The following is a 20,942-nucleotide window of genomic DNA, read 5'->3' as shown; positions in this document are numbered from 1 at the left end:
TAGCGAGTGGAAAATTGCTGATTAAACCAAAATGAGAAAATAACTTGAAAGTGGAAAATTGTAGCAGGAAAAATACTCTTGAAAGTGGGAAAAGTCACTTAAAAAAGGATAAGTGGCAAAGTGGAAAATACAGGAACACACAGACACAGAAGAAGACGTAAATAAATGTGTGTGTGAGTGTGGAAAGTCAGGGGACAATTGAATTAACTAAAACATATATTTTAGACATATGTAGTACATACATATTATATACATATATATATCTCTCCGTAAAAGAATTAAGTGCAAAAATAATCAAGAAAATACCCAAAATTGAAAGAGGAAACCCTAACCAAAACTTTGCCTAAGCCTTTAAGGTCATAGAAAGTCCAAAATTCCATAAAACTTTTTATTAGATAAAATTAAAAAATACATATGTACATATGTATGTGCAGTACAAACACAATTCTTTGGTATTGGCAAAAATATAACAGAAAAGCAAAATTTAATCCACAATTTAAGCTCCGATTAAAGTTAGTTCCTATACAAAAAATACTATCAGTTTTAATGGAATATAGAATTGGAGAACATTTTGAGGCTGTCATTTAGTTGATATTCGCGTTATCCGGACCCATGTCAAAGTCAACATTTCTGTTTTGTTTTTCGTCTCTATTTCCATTTCAATTTCCACATTTCCCATTCAGTGCGAGTGGAAAACATCACATACACCGAGGAATCTGCATTGTGTTTTCGCTTTTGCAATATTTACGTCTGAATTTAAAAACATTTCAATTTCATTTGATTTTCAAATCCCCACCCACTACCACATCACCACATCCGCTTGCCACCCCTTCGAGAGAGCACGAGACAGAGTAAGGGGGGGCGGAAGGGAGTGGTGCTCGCCTGCCACCATGGTGTGTCATCATTTATTTACACCAAACGTCACGTAGGAGATTCATGCAAAAAAATCTTTATATTACAAGTTCATGCAAGTCGCGGTTTCTGGAATTTCATCGCTTCCCATACAAAAAAAAACTAGAGAGTATAGGTATTTTCAGTCAACAATAATTATGATAAACTTTGGATATACATATGTACATATACATATAATGATATTTTTCATACCAAAGATTATCATTCCATTTTGATCTGTTTTTTTCCATGAAAGTCAAATGCAATAGTATTCCTATGAGAATGCATATCGTATTGTAATTTGTGAGGTTTTTTTCATTTGGGATTTTCCTAGAACACAGAGAGATTGGAGAGCATCTTATTTGGATTTTCATATTATTTTCCATTCGTTGCTCCATTTACTGTTACACTTGTTGCGCGTCATGCGGCAGTACCTCTCGGTCGGTGATGCGTTTCATATAAGGCACACGTCTCTTAATCATCAGCAAAAATACTCTATTTTTTCGTAGATTCTTTGAATTTTCAAAAATCGTATGATAATCGTGATACTCTTTCTCTGTCAGGGTATAGCAGTATATTTCTATGTTAGGGCTGGCGCATTGCGCCAAAAGTAGGAACCCGGTAAAAATTTGTATGCTAGAAACAGGCTGCCCCTGCCACTACCCATGCCCCACAGCCTTTGCCTGCCGCTGCCTGTTGGTCTCTCTGCTCCACAGAAAAACAATGCCAAACCGCAATGTTTTTCTTTCGGTGGCTGGGCCGCGAAGGCGGCGCAGTGGTTATTGTGGGCGTGGCAAGCAGTGCTGTTGATATTTGCACAATGCTCTCTCCGGTGGGCTTTTGGGGCTCCCAAGCGGTCCCCCGAAACTACGTATTTGCAGAAAATCTCTTCTCAAAGACGTTTTTGGCCGAATATTCTTGTACAGTTTTGCAAAACCTATGCCACGCCTCTTTAATTAAGGGAAAGAAATGTCGTGGACACAGAGAGAAATGCTTATCAGTTTTTATATCGGCCATTAGACGCAGAAACCGCCTGGTAACTCCGCAGAGCTCCTGGACCAAACGTCTTTTGAACGTGAGCGGTCATTAAAGATGAAACAGGAGCATGGAACTGCAGAAGGAGATGTAGAAGGAGCCCAGATCTGTCGTTGATTGGGTTGGAATGTGGACGATGCAAAGGTAGTGGAGAGAGCGAGGCAGACTCAGCCAGACTCCCGTCTCAGAGATAATCTCTGGGCACAGGTAACCTATCTCTCGTAATTCGCCTGGGAGCCATAACGTATACGCAGTGTAGTACTTGAGAGGTCGTGCTCTGCCATGACCATCTTCTGTTCTCCAGCCCTCCATTTAGAACCTCCAGTGCGAGATGTTTACGCTTCGTTTATTGTGCGTTTTACGACAACATGTGCGCCATATAAACGGAGGAGGGAAAAGCGATTTGCTGCTGCTGCTCCGTTCGTGCAGATTCTTTCTTTGTTAGTTTTGTTAGCTGGCTTATGTCCATTTATTGGCCAAGTAGCATAACAAATGCAGAATACGGAATACGGAACACGGAAGAATTCTTTCGGGAGAACTTTTTAACCTTGCGTAAAAGGAAAAGACCGACAGCCAAGACAGCCAAGACAGCCAGTTTGTATTTTTGACATTTTTGAAAACAGCTTATAAACGAGTTGGGAAGATGTCCTTTGATGTCAGGACAGAATTTAAAGTACTTGGTGGTGGAAACCTTTTAAAATAAATAACTTAAGACACTTGAAATTACGGGGTGGAATGCTTCGCCATTTAAATTTGGGTATTAACAGAACTTAACAGAGGGTCCACTTCCTCGGAAATGAATCATATTTACTTTATAGTTTGCCATTAAAAAACCAAAAAACCTTCGCACAAAAGGCTCTTCTTTTTCCTGCGTGTCCTTGGGGCAAATGAAGCCTGAAAGACAAAGGAAACCAAGCGGCAAATTGTATGGCGTCAGGCAGCCGCTTAGAATGATGGTCGGGAATGAAAGGAAAGGTCTGCCATTTGGGAAATAAAACAAAAATAAAACAAATTAATAATGCTCTCTGGCAGTAAAATACTTTATAACGTAGGGTAAGTGCGCTTTACCCAACCCCACACCCACCCCCACCCGTTGTTTTATGGCCCAAAACAGACTAATTTAACTATTGGTTTGATGTCCAAAAAAAAAAAAACAAAGAGAGAGAAATACACTCGTATCTTTCAGCAAAAGGCACTTGGTGGCGCATGGATGCGGATGTGGATGTTTTTTTTCTTTCTTTTGTGTGTGCCATTTGGCAATCCAATGAATACGCTCTCTACTTTTTCGATGTTGAGATTTATATAGAATTTTTTGTTCTGTTTGTGTTTGGAATTTTAATGAATATTCCTCGTATATCAGAGTTTGATTTCAAGTGTAAAAACAAATGGCAATGAATGGGAGGAATCTATGTATCTATTGATTCAGAGAATTCTTTGAGTTCTTCGAGGGGTATATCTGTATTTATTCGACAATATTCACAGGGGGATTTACAAGGCATAGTTTTTTCAAACTAAATAAATCAGTCGCAACTGTTTTTTCGAGTACAGAGAGAATAGAGAGAGAATGTCCCCCACGTTGGTAAACCTTTTTTTTTTACATATAATAATTATTATTATAATAATTCGGATGCAGAAGGATATTTCTGTAGAGTGTTCCCACATCGTTTTAGTAAATCTCTATCGCTGTTAACTATTTTATGCCATGTATCTATTCATATGCTCGCTCTCTCACGTCTCGCGTTGAGTGTGTTTTATTGCATGCCTTCCTCAATGCTAATATTGGCCTAAAAGTTAATTAATTAAGCACTATGCCTGTCTGCCGGCCATACTTTTGGTTTTCCATCTTCCATCCAGTCTGAAGAGCATTTCCTCTCTATCCCAGGCACTCGTTCTACGAATATTGCCATAATAAATTGCATTTAATGGGCTTTCCTGCTCTGTTTATTAATTGCCTTCCATATACACAAGTTTCTTGCTAATTCTGATGCTGGGGATTGGATTTCGTTTTCGCAACTCTTCCCACACTCCCGGCCATACCTCTGGAATCCCATTATCCCATTTAATTAGTTGGTTAATCTGCCGACTCGTTGACTACCGATAAATGCATTCTCTGGCAGTGCGTTGCCCTTGCCCTTTGCTTATGACCTTGGTGGGGAGGGGTGCACATGAGAAGTGGGTGCGATGGGTGGTAAACGATATGCGCATTTAAGAGGCTTTACACACAGACGTTGGGGAGTGGGCGTGTGGCTGCTGCTGCTGCTGCCACTCGCAATCAAACATTCATTTACATGCACTTCACGTGACAGGGTCTGCTTTTATTTTCCCCTCTTCTTCGTTTCGGTTGCGCCCTCATACCCTTACTGATGAGGGGATTATGGCTTTAAGCTGTTATTTGGTTAAGCGGGGATTTAAATGAGAATATTTCTGACTATATTTACTGGATTAGGTTCCACAGTCGAGGCAATCTATCTATCTATCTATTTTCTATCCCACCCATAATCGCAGAAGAAGTTTCCATCGATTTCCATAATTTTAAACATCCGTTAAATCAGTTATGGCCATTGGTTTTTTTCCAACGCAGCATCGATATCTTTTTTGGATTTAAAACTTCCGTATGGTGCACTGTTTGTTTCCTTCCATTCGCTCATTGGAAATTTGTACAGCGAATCAACGTCATTAAAATCATGAGATGAATGTTTCGAAATGGACCCTGGTTACATTTAAATGTTTTCCATTCATTCATATAGAATCTATGAGGACGAATGTCTCTTCAAGGGTATCCCATGCTTCTGCTTTCCTTCCTTTTCTGTTCCTTTTTTTTTGGGAAGACCACCCATTCCCCGAGAAGGTCCCTCCCGTCTGTCGCATTATGAGTCGACTGCCAATCAACGAATTTTATTTTGTTTCTTTTCGATTGCCGACCGGCGTAACTTTTACGGCTTTTTATTGTTATTTTGTATTTTTATGGTTTTTTAACAGTAATAATTAATTTAATGTGCGCATCGCTGTAGGTAAATGGGTTCCTCGGAATCCCCCGATACCCTCCTTCTCGTTGTCGGTCTGTTCATCGCTGACGTTGTTCATGTTGTCATTTGTTGTTGTCGCTGATGAATTTCTGACTGTCTGTTTGTTTTGCATTAGCGCGGGAGAGAGATGTGTAAAAATGCCAGTTGAACAATGTTTTTGCCGCTGTATTTTAATAAATGTGTTTTTTTTTTTTTTTTTGTTATTGTTGCACTCTCAATGACGACCGACAAACGAACATTTTACAATCGTATCGCAGACAGCGCAAAAACGTTGAAAAATGAGGGGTTAAGTGGTGGTTCAAGAGCCAGATGAGAGTTGATGCTACCAAATCGGGTATGTACGATTAAAGCCAGAATAAAACCTGACTCTTAAATACATTTAAGCTTGTAGGCACCCACGTCTTTGAGAGAGGCTGGGAAATTCTCTCCAGAGTAATCGACTGCTATGTCAACATTGTACTCAGACTCTACTCTCTCTCTCTCTCTTTCTGTCTCTCCGTTGCTTCGTTGATGCTCACATTGCTGATGAAGGGAGATCTGATGGAATCGTCGATCTTGGACAATTCTCTTTGTTTTATTTCGAAATTAATATCTTTATAATTTAGAGAGAAAATTCGCATAGCATTTTTTTCCTCTAATAGTTAGAACATTTTTTTCCGTAGACAGATTTTATTACAGTGTTCCATTTAACACCCATGAAAACCCAATTCTCGTTCTACTTATTTAACTAATTTTAGGGAAGGCATTAAAATTACTAAGTTTAAATATAATTTTGTCCTTGTGTGTGGACCTTTTAGCCTTCATCGATTACAGCATCCTCTTCCGCGAGAGGAGCATTCCCTGATGCTGTAATTCCCGCCAGACCTAATCGCATCATATTGTTTTTCCTCAATAAATTGAAAGTCTTTTGAATGGATAACCAAGGAGGATTCCTGGTCGTGAGCTTATTAGCACGCACTTAACCTTGAAGCAGGACCATAACCACAGCCACGGCCAGGACTAGTCTGTGTCTCAGAGTAGACAATAAATAATTGCGGCTAACAGTTGGTGGCCGCTTTCTGGCTGCTCTTCGACTCCTCGGCCAGTGTTCTTCATGCTGAAAAATTACTTCAAATTACACGGGAAACACGGGGGAGAGGCAAAATGAGTGTGGCGCAAGCGGATGAGATGATATGAGATGGGAAGAGGAGATAGGGGCAGGCAGGGAGAGAGTAGAGTAGAGAGTAGTGGACCACAGCAGATTGGAGCAAGCAACTTGACACTTATAAATTATGTCACATACTTCATGGCGTCCAAGCGGGAAAATTGATCATAACGATGGCAGCCATGGCGCACTGTGGCCGTAAAAGTTTTGGCCCCCAACAAACTTTTAATGCGAATCGATAAATCAGGGGAATGTTTAATGTAAATTGTAATTTCTTTTTCTGTTGCTCTGCCGCTCCGCCAGTCCTGATGCCCATTATCTGGTGACAACTTGTTGAGTCGTAAATAAAACTGGTTCCCCCGTTGGATGCATCCAATCTGTCTCCTGCATCTCAGCTCTTCGTGGTGTGTGGATCCACTCGTATCCTAGCCACTCAATTAGCCAGGCAGAAGGCTTTGGGCGCCATTGCAGTTGTCAGTGTCTCGGTGGCTCTGACAAATTGCTTCACTTGTCCAAAAAAACATAGGGTAGGGTAGGGCTTAGGACACTGCGGAAGTGGACGCAATTTTTCTTATTGATTGGTTTTAATTAGAAAAACCATCAACCGCAAATTAGCCTTGCGATGGCTTCATTAATAAGTTTTTATAGCACTTTTCTTTCCGCCTTTCTTTTTTCCATTATGTACTTTTGTTTGGACACGGACGCACACACACACACACACATCCCAATAAAAATAATAATAAAAATAGAAAAAAAAACCACTCACATAATACGATTTATTTGTTTTGGAAAATGTTTTCTTGACTTTCTGGCTCTTTCCATTCTGCGCTTTTCGTTCCCCATCGATGGACAAGTTTTCCTCATTGAAATGTGGCGTTGTTTCTGTTTTTACGCCTCGTCTAATAATTGCAAAAACTTTACACAAAACTTTTTCGAACGCTTGTGTGAGCCTTCACGAGTGGAGCGGTGAAGCAGGGAGCAGGGAGGGGAATGTGGCATTTAGGCCAGATGTCCAAATGTTTGTAGTTTCTCATGGCCATTTAGGAGTGAAAGGGGGAAGCACGAGGCTGTAGCAAGAGGAGGAGCACACGAGGCAAATCTGATAATAGAATTATTGGAAAAACAAAAAGGTTTTTTCGCCTTTAAACTTTACTAGCTAGAAGTTAAATGAATTTTAATGTGATTGCCTCAAAATGTGTCCTTATGCTTAGTCTTAAGATCTGTTTCAACATCTTAATACAGACCACTTTAAAAGGTAGCTATTTTCTGACTATTTCAAGTTTGAAATTTTCAGAAATTTCGTTGGCAAATATATTTTATATTTATATTCTGGCCTTTAATCTCCGAAAAACCACCTAGGGACACTTTCCTACCACTTTCATCTCCACCATGCAAATAAACCTTTTGACATTTTGTTTTATGTATTTAATAAACTGCACATACATCATAGACTTTGCATTATAATCGCATAATCCGATTCTTGGGCATGTGGCAGTGGCATGGCCCAAAAGACACACCCACACACATTTGATATTTACTTTAGTGCTTCGTCTGTCAGCTAATTGTTACTTGGGCAAACTTTGTTAAGCCCCCATTCTGAGTGGCGTTCTCTTCCTGCTTTCCCTCTGAAAAGTCCACGCTTTGAGTTAACTTTTACTCTCTCCCTCGTTCCCTTGTTCCCTCGCTCTAAAACTTTTTGCCAGTAATTTCATTTAACGAAAAGGAAGAGGCAGCAGAGGACGCTCCTCTATGGCTCATCCTCCAGGTGGCGGCTCATCCAACAGCTTGAATTGTGGCGGGTGCCACTGGTGCTGCTGCTGCTGCTGGTGCTGGTCCTTCAAAAGTTTTTGAGTTTATTTTTGCATAATTGCACTGAGACTAAATTAAATGCTCTCACGAACTGCGGGGAACCCTTGCCAGAGAGAGAGCAACTCTAAGACGGGCAAAAGTTTTTGGCCAACAGACTGTTGCCAAAGCATATATAAATAAGCGTGTTTAATGCTCCTGCTATGCAATAGCCACAAAATTTAGTTTTGTGTGTGAGTGTGTAGGAGTGTGTAGGTGTTGCATATAGAGGCCCAGGGTATGATTTTGGTAGTACATATTTCTGTGTGGATTACTCAACTTCCACTCAACTTTACACGAATGTGGATATTTGTCTGCGAAAATGTGCTCTCCCTCTGTTCCATGTCTGTATGTATGTATGTTGCAAGCTTTGCTTTTATGCCATGACCACGCCCAGTGTTTCGGGACAGTCGTTGTCTCTAGTGTGTGTGGCTGTGTGTTTCCTGCTTAAGCAATGTGTTGTAGCATACTTTACCGAGCAGAAACACACATAAATATGGACACAATGCTGAGGAATCTAACCAATTTTGTTTGGCTCTGCTGTACTCGGGCATTGTTTCAGCTGCTTTCTACATTGTTGGCAACATTTTATACTTGAGATTTTAACTGTTTCTGACATTTATGACCAGGCCACTCTGTGGTGCCTGGTGACTGGTGCCCGGCTATCCACTTAATTTTCTTGTTCGATTTTATGGCTTTACTATTATCAAGGCAGACGCCAGAGAGATCGGCAGTCCACAGTTTCTTAATACAGTGATTTATTTAGTGTAATGAGCGTAGGAGAGAAACTCCTTTTTAAAGAAATCTCTGATATTGAATCGTTTCGAATGTCAGCAGCCTTTTTTTCTTGTTCTTAAGAATCACAACAGACACATAAACTCGATGCAGTTTATTTGTGCGCACCACTCCCACGTCTGCCATGCTCGCATACTCCCACTCAACCACGCTACCTTTGGTCTGTTCGGTTTATGTTGATGCATTTTATGCATTTCACATTGGAAATATTGTTTTTATGGCTCGTTGCAAGTGCAAATGAAACAGAATTGCCAGCATGACGTTAAACCAGAACCAGAACCAAACGAAGCTGAAACTACCAGATGGTTGATGTTGATGTCAGAAGGGGCATCCCATGTAGCAATCAGTGCACATATATGCTGTCTGTCTGTCTTTCTGTCCATCTGTCCACACACATTTAGATCAAATGCTGCTGCGTTTTACCTTTTGGCACTCACCACTCGCCCTTCTCACATGTCAGACGAGACGAGAGACATACGAGAATGTGAATGAGAGTTAGAAAATGGCATTTAAATGCCATTTTTCATGTACCCATTGATTGCTGCAGGGGGCGAATAAACCGATTGAACTATTCAATTGCCGATAATCTTTTTTCATCTGACAAAAGTCCTTTCAAACTTTAATTTGATACAAATATCTTTCTGTTTTATTTTGCAGGTGGTTCCGACAGCAACAAGGGAAAGAGTAAAAAATGGCGCAAAATATTACAATTTCCACACATATCGCAATGCATCAACCTGAAAGACAAATTAGGTGAGGTTTCTACATGGCAAGCTTTTGCTTCAGAGTACTATATGCACACAGATGTGTCATTTAATCCACCAGATATAAGCTATGGCTACGTGATAGATCAGCAACCCATTGGTCGTGAGCTCTTTCGACAGTTCTGCGAGAACAAGCGGCCCATCTACTTTCGCTATATCGTTTTTCTCGAGCAGGTGGTCAAGTAAGTGTTTGATTGATTGATTGAGTGACTGAGCGACTGAGAGGTAATGTAACCCTTGGATTATTGTAGATACGAGATCGAGTACATTGTGAATCGCATATTTATGGGCCATGACATTGGACGGCGCTTCCTGGATGTTGAGCCGCAGCTGGAGCTGCGTAATGGCGGCGGCCTGGGTGGTGGCGATGCACTCGATGCGGAGACGCGGGAGGAGCTGCTGCTCAACAGCAGCAATGCAAATCCAACCGAAACAACAACAGCTGAGACTGAAAACTGCAACAATACCACCGCCAACAACTGCAACAACATCACCAGCAACATCACCAGCAATAGCATCAGCCACAGCAACAGCAGCAACATCAATCACAAGAAGCTGGACACGCGCAATCATAATGGGGATGAGCATGCCACTGCTGGTGGCATTACCGACGATGGCGATGAGGGCGTCGAGTGCGGCGACAGTCATGACGATGCTGCCGCAGAGAAGCCGATCAGCGGCGGCGTTGCAACTGGCATTGGAGGATCGCCAGACGAATTTGTTCTGGACGTGCTCAACGATGATCTCATTGCGCAAGTGCGTAACAAACTGAACTCCGGCGGCAAGGACATCTTTGCCCAGTGCGTCAAGGCGGTGAAGGCGTTCCTGGCCGGCGAACCCTTCCGAGAGTTTGAGAATTCCATGTACTTTCATCGGTAAGAGGGATTGTCCATTCATCCATCCATCCAGTGCGTAATCCACATTAATCTCACGCTCTCTCCCATCAGATACTTGCAGTGGAAGTGGCTGGAGGCACAGCCAATCACCTATAAAACATTTCGCATGTATCGTGTCCTCGGGAAGGGAGGCTTTGGCGAGGTCTGCGCCTGTCAGGTAAGCCGCTAACAAAAAAAAAGCCCAACCGCTAAATCCACATGACCCATATCCATCCCCCCGTGTCCATTGTTGTTCCTTTTTGCAGGTGCGGGCCACTGGAAAAATGTATGCGTGCAAAAAGCTGGAGAAAAAACGCATCAAGAAACGCAAGGGCGAATCGATGGTGCTCATCGAGAAGCAGATACTGCAGAAAATCAACTCCCCCTTTGTGGTGAATCTGGCCTATGCATACGAGACAAAGGATGCCCTCTGCCTGGTCCTGACCATAATGAATGGTGGGTAGCGAATAGCAATAGCCTTCCCCTCTTTCGATGGCAGTCGCCGTGCAGTTAGAGTCTAATTAAGTGTTGGACACTCAACATTCAATTGGTTAATCTTATTAACCATTCCACACGTACATATACCCATGTATCGCTATCCCATGTCCTTTACTGCCAATTAAATGAGTGTCCACTCGTCTCTCCTCACCTCATTCCTCGTTCATTTCCCACATATAAAATACCAAATGCATGTGTAATCCCATGCGATGATTGAGTTTGCGATTTTAATTAAATTCCTGCATACATGCTGGTCGCACAATGCCCGCTCAGAGAAGTCATTCAATTCCGTCCATCAATCCACGGCTCTAATTGAATTTATATACAAAAGCCAGTGTCCGTCAGAGAGAGAGAGAGAGAGCAGCCAGCTCTGTTCTGTTGCCACTGCAAATAACAGAAAAGATAATGCTGCTGCTGCTGAAGCTTTGGCTTTTGCCTGGACTGCTCGCCCTTTCACTGTTTTTGTGAGAAAGCCAATCAAATGATTACCCTGTCTCTCCTTTGTAGGCGGCGATTTGAAATTCCACATTTACAACATGGGTGGCGACCCGGGCTTTGAGCTGGAGCGTGCCCGATTCTATGCCGCGGAGGTGGCCTGCGGACTGCAGCATCTGCACAAGCAGGGCATTGTCTATAGGGACTGCAAGCCGGAGAACATACTGCTCGATGATCATGGTCATGTGCGCATATCCGACCTGGGACTGGCCGTGGAGATACCCGAGGGCGAGATGGTGCGAGGACGTGTCGGCACAGTGGGTGAGTCATTAAAGCTGCAATTGGATTTCTATTGGAAAACAAAGCCTTATTTTCATCTCTCTATGTCTCCCTCGCATTTAATTCAATACAGGCTACATGGCGCCCGAGGTTATTGACAATGAGAAGTATGCCTTCTCGCCGGATTGGTTTAGCTTTGGCTGCCTGCTGTACGAGATGATCGAGGGCCAGGCCCCATTCCGAATGCGCAAGGAGAAGGTCAAGCGTGAGGAGGTGGACAGGCGAGTTAAGGTATGTAATCCTATCAATTCGAACTCATGGCACTGACCTTTCTAATCCCATTCATTCACAGGAGGATCCCGAAAAGTATTCGAGCAAGTTTAATGATGAAGCCAAATCAATGTGCCAACAGCTGTTAGCTAAATCGATAAAGCAGCGCCTCGGGTGCCGCAATGGCAGGATGGGGGCCCAGGATGTGATGGCCCATCCGTTCTTCCACTCCACGCAACTGAATTGGCGCCGCCTGGAGGCTGGCATGCTCGAGCCGCCATTTGTGCCAGACGTGAGTGTGGATTGGAGAGTCATTTAAATATGACATTCCACGTTATTGTCCTGTTTAAATTTTCTTTGTTGCTTAAATCATTTTCTATTTTCCATTTCCCATCAACTGCAGCCGCACGCCGTTTACGCCAAAGATGTACTCGATATTGAACAGTTCTCGACGGTGAAGGGCGTCAATATCGATGAATCCGACACGAATTTCTATACGAAATTCAACACTGGCTCTGTGTCCATTTCATGGCAGACTGAAATGATGGAAACGGAGTGTTTTCGCGAGCTGAACGTTTTCGGTCCCGAGGAGTGCCCCACGCCAGATTTGCAGATCAATGCAACGCCCGAACCGGACAAGGCTGGATGTTTCCCCTTCAGGCGGAAGGTAACAGTAATGCTACACATACAACATACGCTTTGGAACATCCTTTTATAATGAATTCCCCTTTATCTGTTTTGCAGAAGAAGCAGCCAGCACGCACACAGCCCATACCCATTCCTGAGCATCTGTTAACCACTAGTCACAGTGTGTCCTCCACGACGGTAGAGAGCTGATAGCATAGATTAGCCTCTGAGGAAGCCTCTACGCGTACGCCAGTCGTAGTGGATGTCGACACATAGCACAAATTGCGCAAATTTACCCCGAAATAGAGGTATTCAGCAGCAGCAGAAGCAAAACATCGTAGCACAACCTAAACAGACAAAAAAAAACACACACACACACACAAAAAACCAAAATGGGTTTCTATCTTTACTGACGCGCAAGAAGCACTTTTGAAATTGTATTTTTACATCAAATTTTCTAATGAAATTGCAAAAAAACACCTACACACACGCATAAGTATAGTATCTTTATAAATGTTTCCAAAAAAGACTCCTTCAAACCGAAACAAACAAACAAAACAAACAAACACTAAGCACACATTAGAGCGTTACTTAATTGAAAATGTGGTATGCATAAAATACTATACCATTTAACTATACTTGAGCTTGCGAGAGCTAATGCAGACGGCACGCAGGACCGCACTATGGAACCGAAATTAAAGCAAGCCGCAAATTGGTTTGCCATAGCACCCAAAAAATAATGTTACTTAAATGCAAATGCTATACATAGATATATACTATACCTATATATAAAATTGATCACCCTATTATGCGCATCAGGAGCAGCAGCAGGAGCACTATGGATTGTAATATTTGTAAAGTAGTTTGTGCTCAAGCGGGGGACATAGCGCTGGAAGAAGGCTCTTCTAGTTAGCTAGTTGTAGGGCAGTTAAGCAAATGACATGAATACTCGAAAACTTGAAAGCATTTTTAAACAAATACTTAACATACATACATACACATACAAGGCATAATATGTACATGCATAAATACATAAAGTACGTAGCATAAGCATCAGCGCACACACACACACACAATACACATACTATACATATGTATGTATGTACATATGTGAGAGGTGTACATTTTAAAATTATTTATACGACTTTCCTAATTTTAATTGCCGCACACTTTTGCTACGCTTTTCATATTGTTCTTTGACTCTTTTTTTCTGTTGCCTAAGTTTAAGTTGGCCCAAAGATGGGTGGGGCTGTTCCCACCCTCCTGATGGGAGGACGTTATTACTGATATTTGTTTCGTCATGCAATAAATTAACAACAAATTACGCTAACTAATGCTAATTCATTCGAGATATCGATGTCGGCTAGTGTCTAAGTTTTGTGTAAACGTAGCGTAGGCATTTTGTAATAATTAGCAAAGAAAGGAGGTGAAACAAAAAACAAGAGATGAAAACCAATTGGAGAATTTATTATGTTAATATTAAAAATTAATTATAATTATTGCAATTGTTGGCAGTGGCGGATCGGATGACTGCCAAGTGCAACGTTTAGTTCCAATTCAATTGATTTTAGGCACAACTAGCAAATTTAAGGCATACATAGAATTGAACAACTACGAGTATGAGTATAACCAGCACAACAGAACGTAAGGAAACGAAAAGCATTCAAAGCAGACAAAACAGTCACACAGACAAATGCCATCAGCAAGCAGCCAGGCCAACTCAGCCCCATCCCCAGACTCACTCAATTAAGCACTACATATAACAATAAAGGAAAACCAAACCGAGCAAGCGCCGAAATATTTATCTATAGTAATTAAATGCATATTTATAGAGCATCGTAAATCGTAAATACCAGATATACATACACACATACATACATACACACACATAAATAAATCTACTCTGTAAGCGAAAGGAAATACAAACACACAAGTCAAGAGATGAACATTCAAAAACAATAAACATATTTAACTAATTTGTTGTCTTCTTTTTTAATTTGGTCAAAAGAGGGAGAACTTTCCTTGAGCTCTTGACTCGTATTAATCTCGGGGTAAGCCGCATCCGAGAAATAGTTATATAGTAAATCTGGAAATGCAATTGGTGGTCTCAGCAAAGTAAATTTTGTCAGACGTTCCATCTGATTTTTTCCTGAATATTTATCAGATTAATCATATCCAATATTCCAGATGCCAGTGCCTTTATGATTGATTTTGATGTGCGATTTTTCATATTCCATATTGTCCCGGCTGTCACCCGGATTCAACTTCAACTCCACGTCAAGTTTATATTAACTTCTTTTTTTTGTCTAGTATGAAACCATTTTTTGAGTATCTTTTGGGGAATGTTGGCATATTTTTCGGCTGATAGGAGAACATTTCGGGGAATATTTTTAAATTATCTTTTAGGGTTGGATTTATTTTAAATTATTTATTTATCTTCCTATTTTTCGGATCTTAGCATGTATCCGAGATAAAGCGGTATATGTGAGACAGATGGTAGTTTTAAATGTTGCTGAACCAGACCTGCGCGTCCTTAAGGTCCAGAGGATAGGACAGGAATGGACAGGGACCGATGCCAGCTCTATCTGGGACTCCCAGCACCTTTTTGCATTGCTTTCTCACAAACTATACTCGTATCACTTTTATTCCTCTACACAAAAGTTACCCAAAGTAGCTATCTTACAAGTTATATTTTATTTTATACCACATCACCAGGCTAAAACTATCTGAGTTCTAACTTAAATTATATTTTAAACCACAATGGCGAACGCCGGCAGTTGAAAATCCTCGTGGTTTCATGCACGCCCGTATAATCGAGAGTGCATTCTGCTCCGTTGTTCTCAAAGGATATTTCGCCAAGCTTGTACTCAGGATTGAGGGCCACCCGCAGGATATATCGTCGATTGACGGGCACCCGGGTCACGTCCACCCACTGACAGTCCAGGACATCGGTGTAGGTATCCGAACAGCCAACAGAGATGCCTACCAAAAGATAAAACGTTCGTTATATCGTTGCTCCATATGGGACAAACGGCTCGAACTTACCCTGTGTGGTGTTGCCACAGGTGTACTTCCTGGTGTGGCCTGGCTTGCACTCGGTATCCATCAGGCAGAAGGAGGCCTTGTGCCCCTGGGCAACCTTCCTATACGTCAAATCGTACACATCGAAGGTGGCAAAGACGTTCATGCTGTGGTAGTGCCTGTGGCACTGATGCCACACCCAATCCTTGTAGTTGGCATACGGACTCACGTCCGCATTGCCCACATTGGTGGCCTTGACGGAGAAACGAAGCAGGATCCTCTCCGCATGCGGCTTCGTTTGCCGTATGACGTACGCGTCCGCCGAAACGCAGTGCTCCTCCATGGCGCAGGTGAGTCGCGACATGGGAACAGACTCCAGGCGGGCGGATCTTTCGATGTCGGCCAGGCCGATTTCCAGATCAGCCGAGTGCTTTACGCATGCCACGACGGTTACATTCCTATTCCGGGCATTGCAAATGTTCGGATATCGCGACTCCCGCGTGCATTCGGCCAGGCGACGCTCTGTGCCACGGCAGAGGGTGCCCACCATGCCCCAAGGATACCTCTTGTTGTCCCCATGCTCCGTGCTCTGAGTGGCCTTTGAGGCAAAGCCCAATCCCAGCTGGCGGCACACGACATTCGCCTCCCGCATGCTCCAACTAGTGCTGCAAATGGTGCCCCAAGTGGCGCCAAAGTCGAAGCTCACCTCGACGCGTCCCTCCCGTAGAACTCTCACCTCGCCGCGAGTTGCCTCCCGATTGGTGGCGAGACGCACCATCATGTTTCTGTAATTATTCTCGACGTTCAGACGATTGTTGGCTCGACAACAGCTCAGTCCCAGCATTAGTAGGAGCGGCAGCAACAGCAGCAGGCGTTGCGACTCCATGGCAAAGCGGGTGGGTTCTGGTAAGGGGCGCTAGACACTCGAGCAGCTTTAAAGCTAACCGAAACAATGCCCCTTTGGCAACAACTGGGGAATGGGGCTACGTATGTAGGAGGTATATTGTGCGTTGTATTGCCACTGCGGCCGACCCACATCTGGTCGGCTAATTGCACGGGCTATGTACGTTTTTCGGGAACACGTTTTTAAACAAAACTCAGCTGGCAAAATGCCCATTCTGAGCGCATGGGTGTGTTGTTTTTTCTGTTTTCTGTTAGGGGTATGGAGTGCAATCGTTAACAACAAATTCTGTGCGCCTGTTATGATTCGAGCAGCTTGGTAATCGCCTCTTTCAGTTGCGCCGGCTTGAAGACGCCGCGCTCCGTGATGATGCCCGTGATCAGGGAGGCGGGCGTCACATCGAAGGCGGGATTCCAGCAGTTGATGCCCGGTGCAGCAATCCGATGCTCTCCCACGTGTGTCATCTCCCGATCGGGTCGCTCCTCGATGATGATGTGGTCGCCGCTGGGTATATGCAGATCGATGGAGGTCAGTGGGGCGGCCACATAGAAGGGCACATCGTGATGCCTGGCAACCACCGCAATCTGGTAGGTTCCGATCTTATTGGCCGTGTCGCCATTAGCCGCCACCTACGAAGAGTGGATAAAAACGCTTAGATGAAATATCTATTTTGATCGATGTACGTGAGGCACTCTCACGCGATCTGACCCCACAACGACGGCAGCCACATTCTTGGCTCGCAGCAGTGCCGCCACCATGCTGTCCAGCACCAGGGTGGCGGGAAATTTCTCATGCACCAACTCATAGGCGGTTAGCCGAGCTCCTTGATTGTACGGCCGTGTCTCTGTGCAGTATACGTGCTCTAAAGATGGATGGACGGATGGATGGATTAGCTGTGGTCAGGCAAGTGATTTTCATGCTCCAAGATACTCACCCAACTTTCCAAGCTCACTCAGCTGACGTACAACGCCCAGAGCCGTGCCATAGCCAGCTGTGGCCAGTGATCCCGTGTTGCAATGGGTAAGAACACGCACTGGACCGGCCATTGGGGCTCCGGCCGCCGCAGCCACACGCTGGAGAATGGCCTTGGCCCCGTGGGCACCGATTGCACGATTATCGGCAATGTCTTTCTTGAGCATCGCCTCGGTGGCATTCAGGAATCTTTAATTACATGGGAATATTTGGCTGCACCTGGCTTTGGGTTGCTTTGCTTAGCGACGTTGTTACCTTTGCTTCATGGCGGCCACGTCGATGTCGTCATCCTTGGCCAGGTCATTGGCCAGAGCAAGCAGTTCGTCGGCGGCAATTTTCATGTTGACTGCCGTCGGCCGGGCCGAAACCAAATAGTTCAGCTTCCCCTCGATCTCCTGCCGCAGCGATTTCTTGCTCTCGAACTCCTCCGGATGGATCTCGACGGCTAGCGACAGGCATCCCACAATGGCAATCGCGGGGGCGCCTCGCACCTACAAGCAATTAAAGGTAAAAAAAAGGAGAAGGAGAATGAGTGTGGGGGAACTAGTGTTTAGTCTGCTTATCTGGTGACGTTGCGAAAAATGAAAGAAAACAATTTACATTATATTGTGTGGGGTGTTTCACGTGATAAGAGGGGGGCGCGAAAGATCACTTATGCAAAGAGCACACGTTTGCATAAGTGATCTTTCGCGGTTATTGGAGGAGCAGCACTTTGGGGGCCACTTGGGCCATTAGCCCAGCAGTAAGAGGTCTTCCGCGACAGCCCCCATCCGCATCGCCATCCTCGGCGGTGTGGGGCGTAGGCAATGGGTTTATTTTTGGCAAGCAGCGGTTTTTAAAAATTTTGATTTCAATTACGTTATTTATAGCCAGGCGCAATAGACAACCGAAAAGCGACAAGCGACGAACGACGCGATTAAGGAAAATACCAATTTTAATGTAGAAATTTAATGGCATGTGCCACCGTTGCCCCCTCATGAATATGAATATATGTATGTACATATGAATGTTTGTATGCCACTCAATGGTGCATGCCACACTCACACTCACCTGCATCTTGTTGATGACCTTCCAGCCATCCTCCACACCGCGCACCGGCAGATACTTTGACTGCACCGGCAGCAGCAGCTGGTCCAGTATCTCCAGGCTGCCACGAGTGTATTTGATCGATTGTAGACTCATCTCGTTTCGTTTTGTACTATGTGTATATCTGGAATAAGGGAGGAGTGTGTAAGCAATCATGGGTATATTGGGCTGGGGCTGGGGCTGAGGCTGAGGCTGGGGGTTGGCTGTGGTCTGTGGACAACCCACATTTATCGATGCGTCGCGCGTCACAATATTCGTATGGAGCAGTGGGCCACAGAATTAATGGGAATCGAGCAGTTATTAATCGAACGAGACCGCCTACGTCCGAGAATGGCGACGTCTGCCAGGCAAACGGATCAGTGAGCAACTGAATGCGACGCGAAGCCACGCTATGTACGGCCACCCATTCATGGGGCGTCAAAAGAGTGGAGCAGGCGGCGAGAAGGTGAGTGAGAGCGTATGCGGCGTCAGCGACTGAGGAAGAGGCAGCAACAACAGCGGCAGTAGCAGCGCCATCGACGATTAAATCATCTTGACACATTGGTTGCTAGCAGCGCTGTAGCTGTGGCTCTGCTTCCGTCGCTGCTACCACTGCGTTGCCAATTGATAAAGGCTTTGCTTTGCTTTGGTTTGGTTTCGTTTGGTCGAATGAGTGCGAGTGCTCCTACAGCTGCTGCTGGCGTCGACACTGAATTTGCTCGATGACAATTTGAATTGAAATACACGGCAGGCAGGCAGGCAAATTAATCGCGTAGATCATCAGAGCAAATGTTATTTAGCAATGCCGAATAGGTTGGGGCCGGTAATTAATGCATCTGAGATTTGTTGGGCTGCGGTTGTGACATGACAGGATTTTTGCCTTGGTCCAGTGCCAAGAACATGAACTATATTTTTACTTAATCTTCTTGCTGCGTGCCCCTGCCCCATTGTTGTGCCGCATGCAACAGATGGTTGCCGCAAGCCGCATGTAGGTAACCTCACACACACACACACACAAAGGCCAGGCGGTGCGAAAGAGAAGCATAGGTGTCCGTTCAGGTGAATTTTGGTTATGAAACAGTTCTATGAAACCAAATGTCTTCACTTTTGGCTATTTGGAAGAGCAGAACTCACCTGTTGGCCACCAATTGAGCTCTCAGCACATCGGTGTTTTGGCTTAAAATAATTAATAAATTCGGTTGCTTTGGCTTTGAGCACGCTGCGACACGGGCAGCAAGAGCGGTGCGAAAGTTGGTCTCGTCTCGTCTCTCTTTCTCTCTTCTCCTTCTGTCCAGCAAAGTGAAACGTTAGCCGGCGGTGGCGATGGCCAAAACAACGTGGCACGTGTTTGTTATCGTCATGAATTATGTAGCATTGGTATTGTTTTTTTTTTTATTTTATTCGGCAATTTTTTTGTCGTTTGCGGCAATTTTATTCGCGATTCAGTGTGACCGAATTCGTTTGGCTGCGATAAACCATTTATGGTATCATAACGCGTTGCTGGCAAATTTGTAGCCTACTCAACGCGCCGCCAGATGGCGTCGATTGCGCGCCAAGTTTGAAATATGAGGCTTTGAAGAAAACGTTATTTTTTAGGGAAAACATGATTGAAAATTAAAACAACCCATAACACAATAAGACAAATCCATGCAAGCATGAGGAAAGCCATTGGTTCGAATCTTTACCGCCTGCAGCCAGAGAAAACCCTGTTTATGCAATGCGATATCCAGGAAAAGTTCAAACCCGCCATACCGCTGATGAATGCGCTCATAGAAAACACCAAGAAATTGGTAAGCCAGCAACAGAGAGACGGGACAGCAAAAGTGACAAGATAATGGGCGGAATCTAATGAATTTGCATTGCAGTTGGCAGCTGGCAAGATCCTCAACGTGCCCCTGCTGGTGACCGAACAATATCCCGAGAGGCTGGGCAAGACCGTCGCCGAGCTGGACATTCAGCATGCCTGCGCCAACATACCAAAGACCAAGTTCAGCATGATCGTGGGCCCGATCAAGAAGAATATGGCTGCCATTTTCAGTGGCAAGCCGCAGACGGTGGTTCTCTTTGGCATAGAGGTGGGTTCTCTTATGCCTTCTTTCCTTTCCTCTTACACATACAACCCTCTTCCGCTCTTCTTCTCCCGCGTAGGCCCACGTGTGTGTGGAGCAAACGGCCTTTGACCTGATCAACAACAAGGTGAATGTGTGGCTGGTCGCCGACTGCTGTGCCTCGCGCCTCAATCAGGACAGGGACCTGGCTCTGGAGCGTCTGCGTGACATTGGCTGCGTGATAACCAGCTCGGAGAGTGTCATCTTCAATCTGCTCAATAGCAAGGATCACAAGGAGTTCAAGCAGATCTCGGCGCTGGTCAGGAAAGTCTCGGCGGACGTGCAGCTCTGGCGACGCACAAAGGCGCCAGAGAAGTGACCCCCAGCGGCTCCTTTCATGTTTGCATTATCCATTAAATGATGCATATTGCGTGCACCTCTGAAGGAGAGG

The 20,942-nt window shown here is 44.3% G+C and overlaps 4 protein-coding genes across 5 annotated transcripts in view; 2 read left to right on the top strand and 2 right to left on the bottom strand.

The window, feature by feature from the left end:
* Positions 1-14,414, top strand: part of LOC111074880 (G protein-coupled receptor kinase 2) — a 65,144-nt gene extending 50,730 nt beyond the window's left edge. Inside the window, exons 4-13 of the mRNA XM_022367856.2 lie at positions 9,394-9,489; positions 9,562-9,682; positions 9,752-10,375; positions 10,448-10,553; positions 10,642-10,831; positions 11,381-11,629; positions 11,721-11,878; positions 11,940-12,149; positions 12,261-12,524; positions 12,602-14,414. Of these exons, the coding sequence (XP_022223548.2) occupies positions 9,394-9,489; positions 9,562-9,682; positions 9,752-10,375; positions 10,448-10,553; positions 10,642-10,831; positions 11,381-11,629; positions 11,721-11,878; positions 11,940-12,149; positions 12,261-12,524; positions 12,602-12,694 (2,111 nt within the window). The 3' untranslated portion in view covers positions 12,695-14,414. The remainder of the gene's footprint in view (positions 1-9,393; positions 9,490-9,561; positions 9,683-9,751; positions 10,376-10,447; positions 10,554-10,641; positions 10,832-11,380; positions 11,630-11,720; positions 11,879-11,939; positions 12,150-12,260; positions 12,525-12,601) is intronic.
* A 704-nt stretch (positions 14,415-15,118) lies between these two features.
* LOC111074900 (protein-lysine 6-oxidase) lies at positions 15,119-16,517 on the bottom strand. Its single transcript, XM_022367879.2, has 2 exons — positions 15,530-16,517; positions 15,119-15,466 (listed from the first exon to the last, which is right to left on the bottom strand). The coding sequence occupies exons 1-2, from the start codon at positions 16,389-16,391 to the stop codon at positions 15,228-15,230; spliced, it is 1,101 nt and encodes a 366-aa protein (XP_022223571.2). The 5' UTR covers positions 16,392-16,517; the 3' UTR covers positions 15,119-15,227.
* A 104-nt stretch (positions 16,518-16,621) lies between these two features.
* Positions 16,622-19,897, bottom strand: LOC111074902 (methylthioribose-1-phosphate isomerase). 2 transcript variants are annotated; one of them, XM_022367880.2, is made up of 6 exons: positions 19,578-19,897; positions 18,429-18,588; positions 17,634-17,869; positions 17,341-17,567; positions 17,105-17,268; positions 16,622-17,035 (listed from the first exon to the last, which is right to left on the bottom strand). In XM_022367880.2, exons 2-6 carry the CDS (start codon positions 18,558-18,560, stop codon positions 16,706-16,708), a joined length of 1,089 nt encoding a protein of 362 aa, XP_022223572.1. In that variant the 5' UTR covers positions 18,561-18,588; positions 19,578-19,897; the 3' UTR covers positions 16,622-16,705. The 2 variants fall into 2 exon arrangements, with proteins under 2 accessions (XP_022223572.1, XP_022223573.1); XM_022367881.2 differs by lacking the exon at positions 19,578-19,897 and adding an exon at positions 18,690-18,832.
* Positions 19,898-20,005: 108 nt separating this feature from the next.
* LOC111074903 (isochorismatase domain-containing protein 1) lies at positions 20,006-20,935 on the top strand. The gene is made up of 3 exons (XM_022367882.2): positions 20,006-20,233; positions 20,309-20,518; positions 20,592-20,935. The coding sequence occupies exons 1-3, from the start codon at positions 20,099-20,101 to the stop codon at positions 20,868-20,870; spliced, it is 624 nt and encodes a 207-aa protein (XP_022223574.2). The 5' UTR covers positions 20,006-20,098; the 3' UTR covers positions 20,871-20,935.
* The last annotated feature ends 7 nt before the right edge of the window (positions 20,936-20,942 follow it).

Source organism: Drosophila obscura, unplaced genomic scaffold, assembly GCF_018151105.1.
Source record: "Drosophila obscura isolate BZ-5 IFL unplaced genomic scaffold, ASM1815110v1 contig_192, whole genome shotgun sequence".
NCBI lineage: Eukaryota > Metazoa > Arthropoda > Insecta > Diptera > Drosophilidae > Drosophila > Drosophila obscura.
This window is presented reverse-complemented; position numbering and strand designations above follow the sequence as displayed.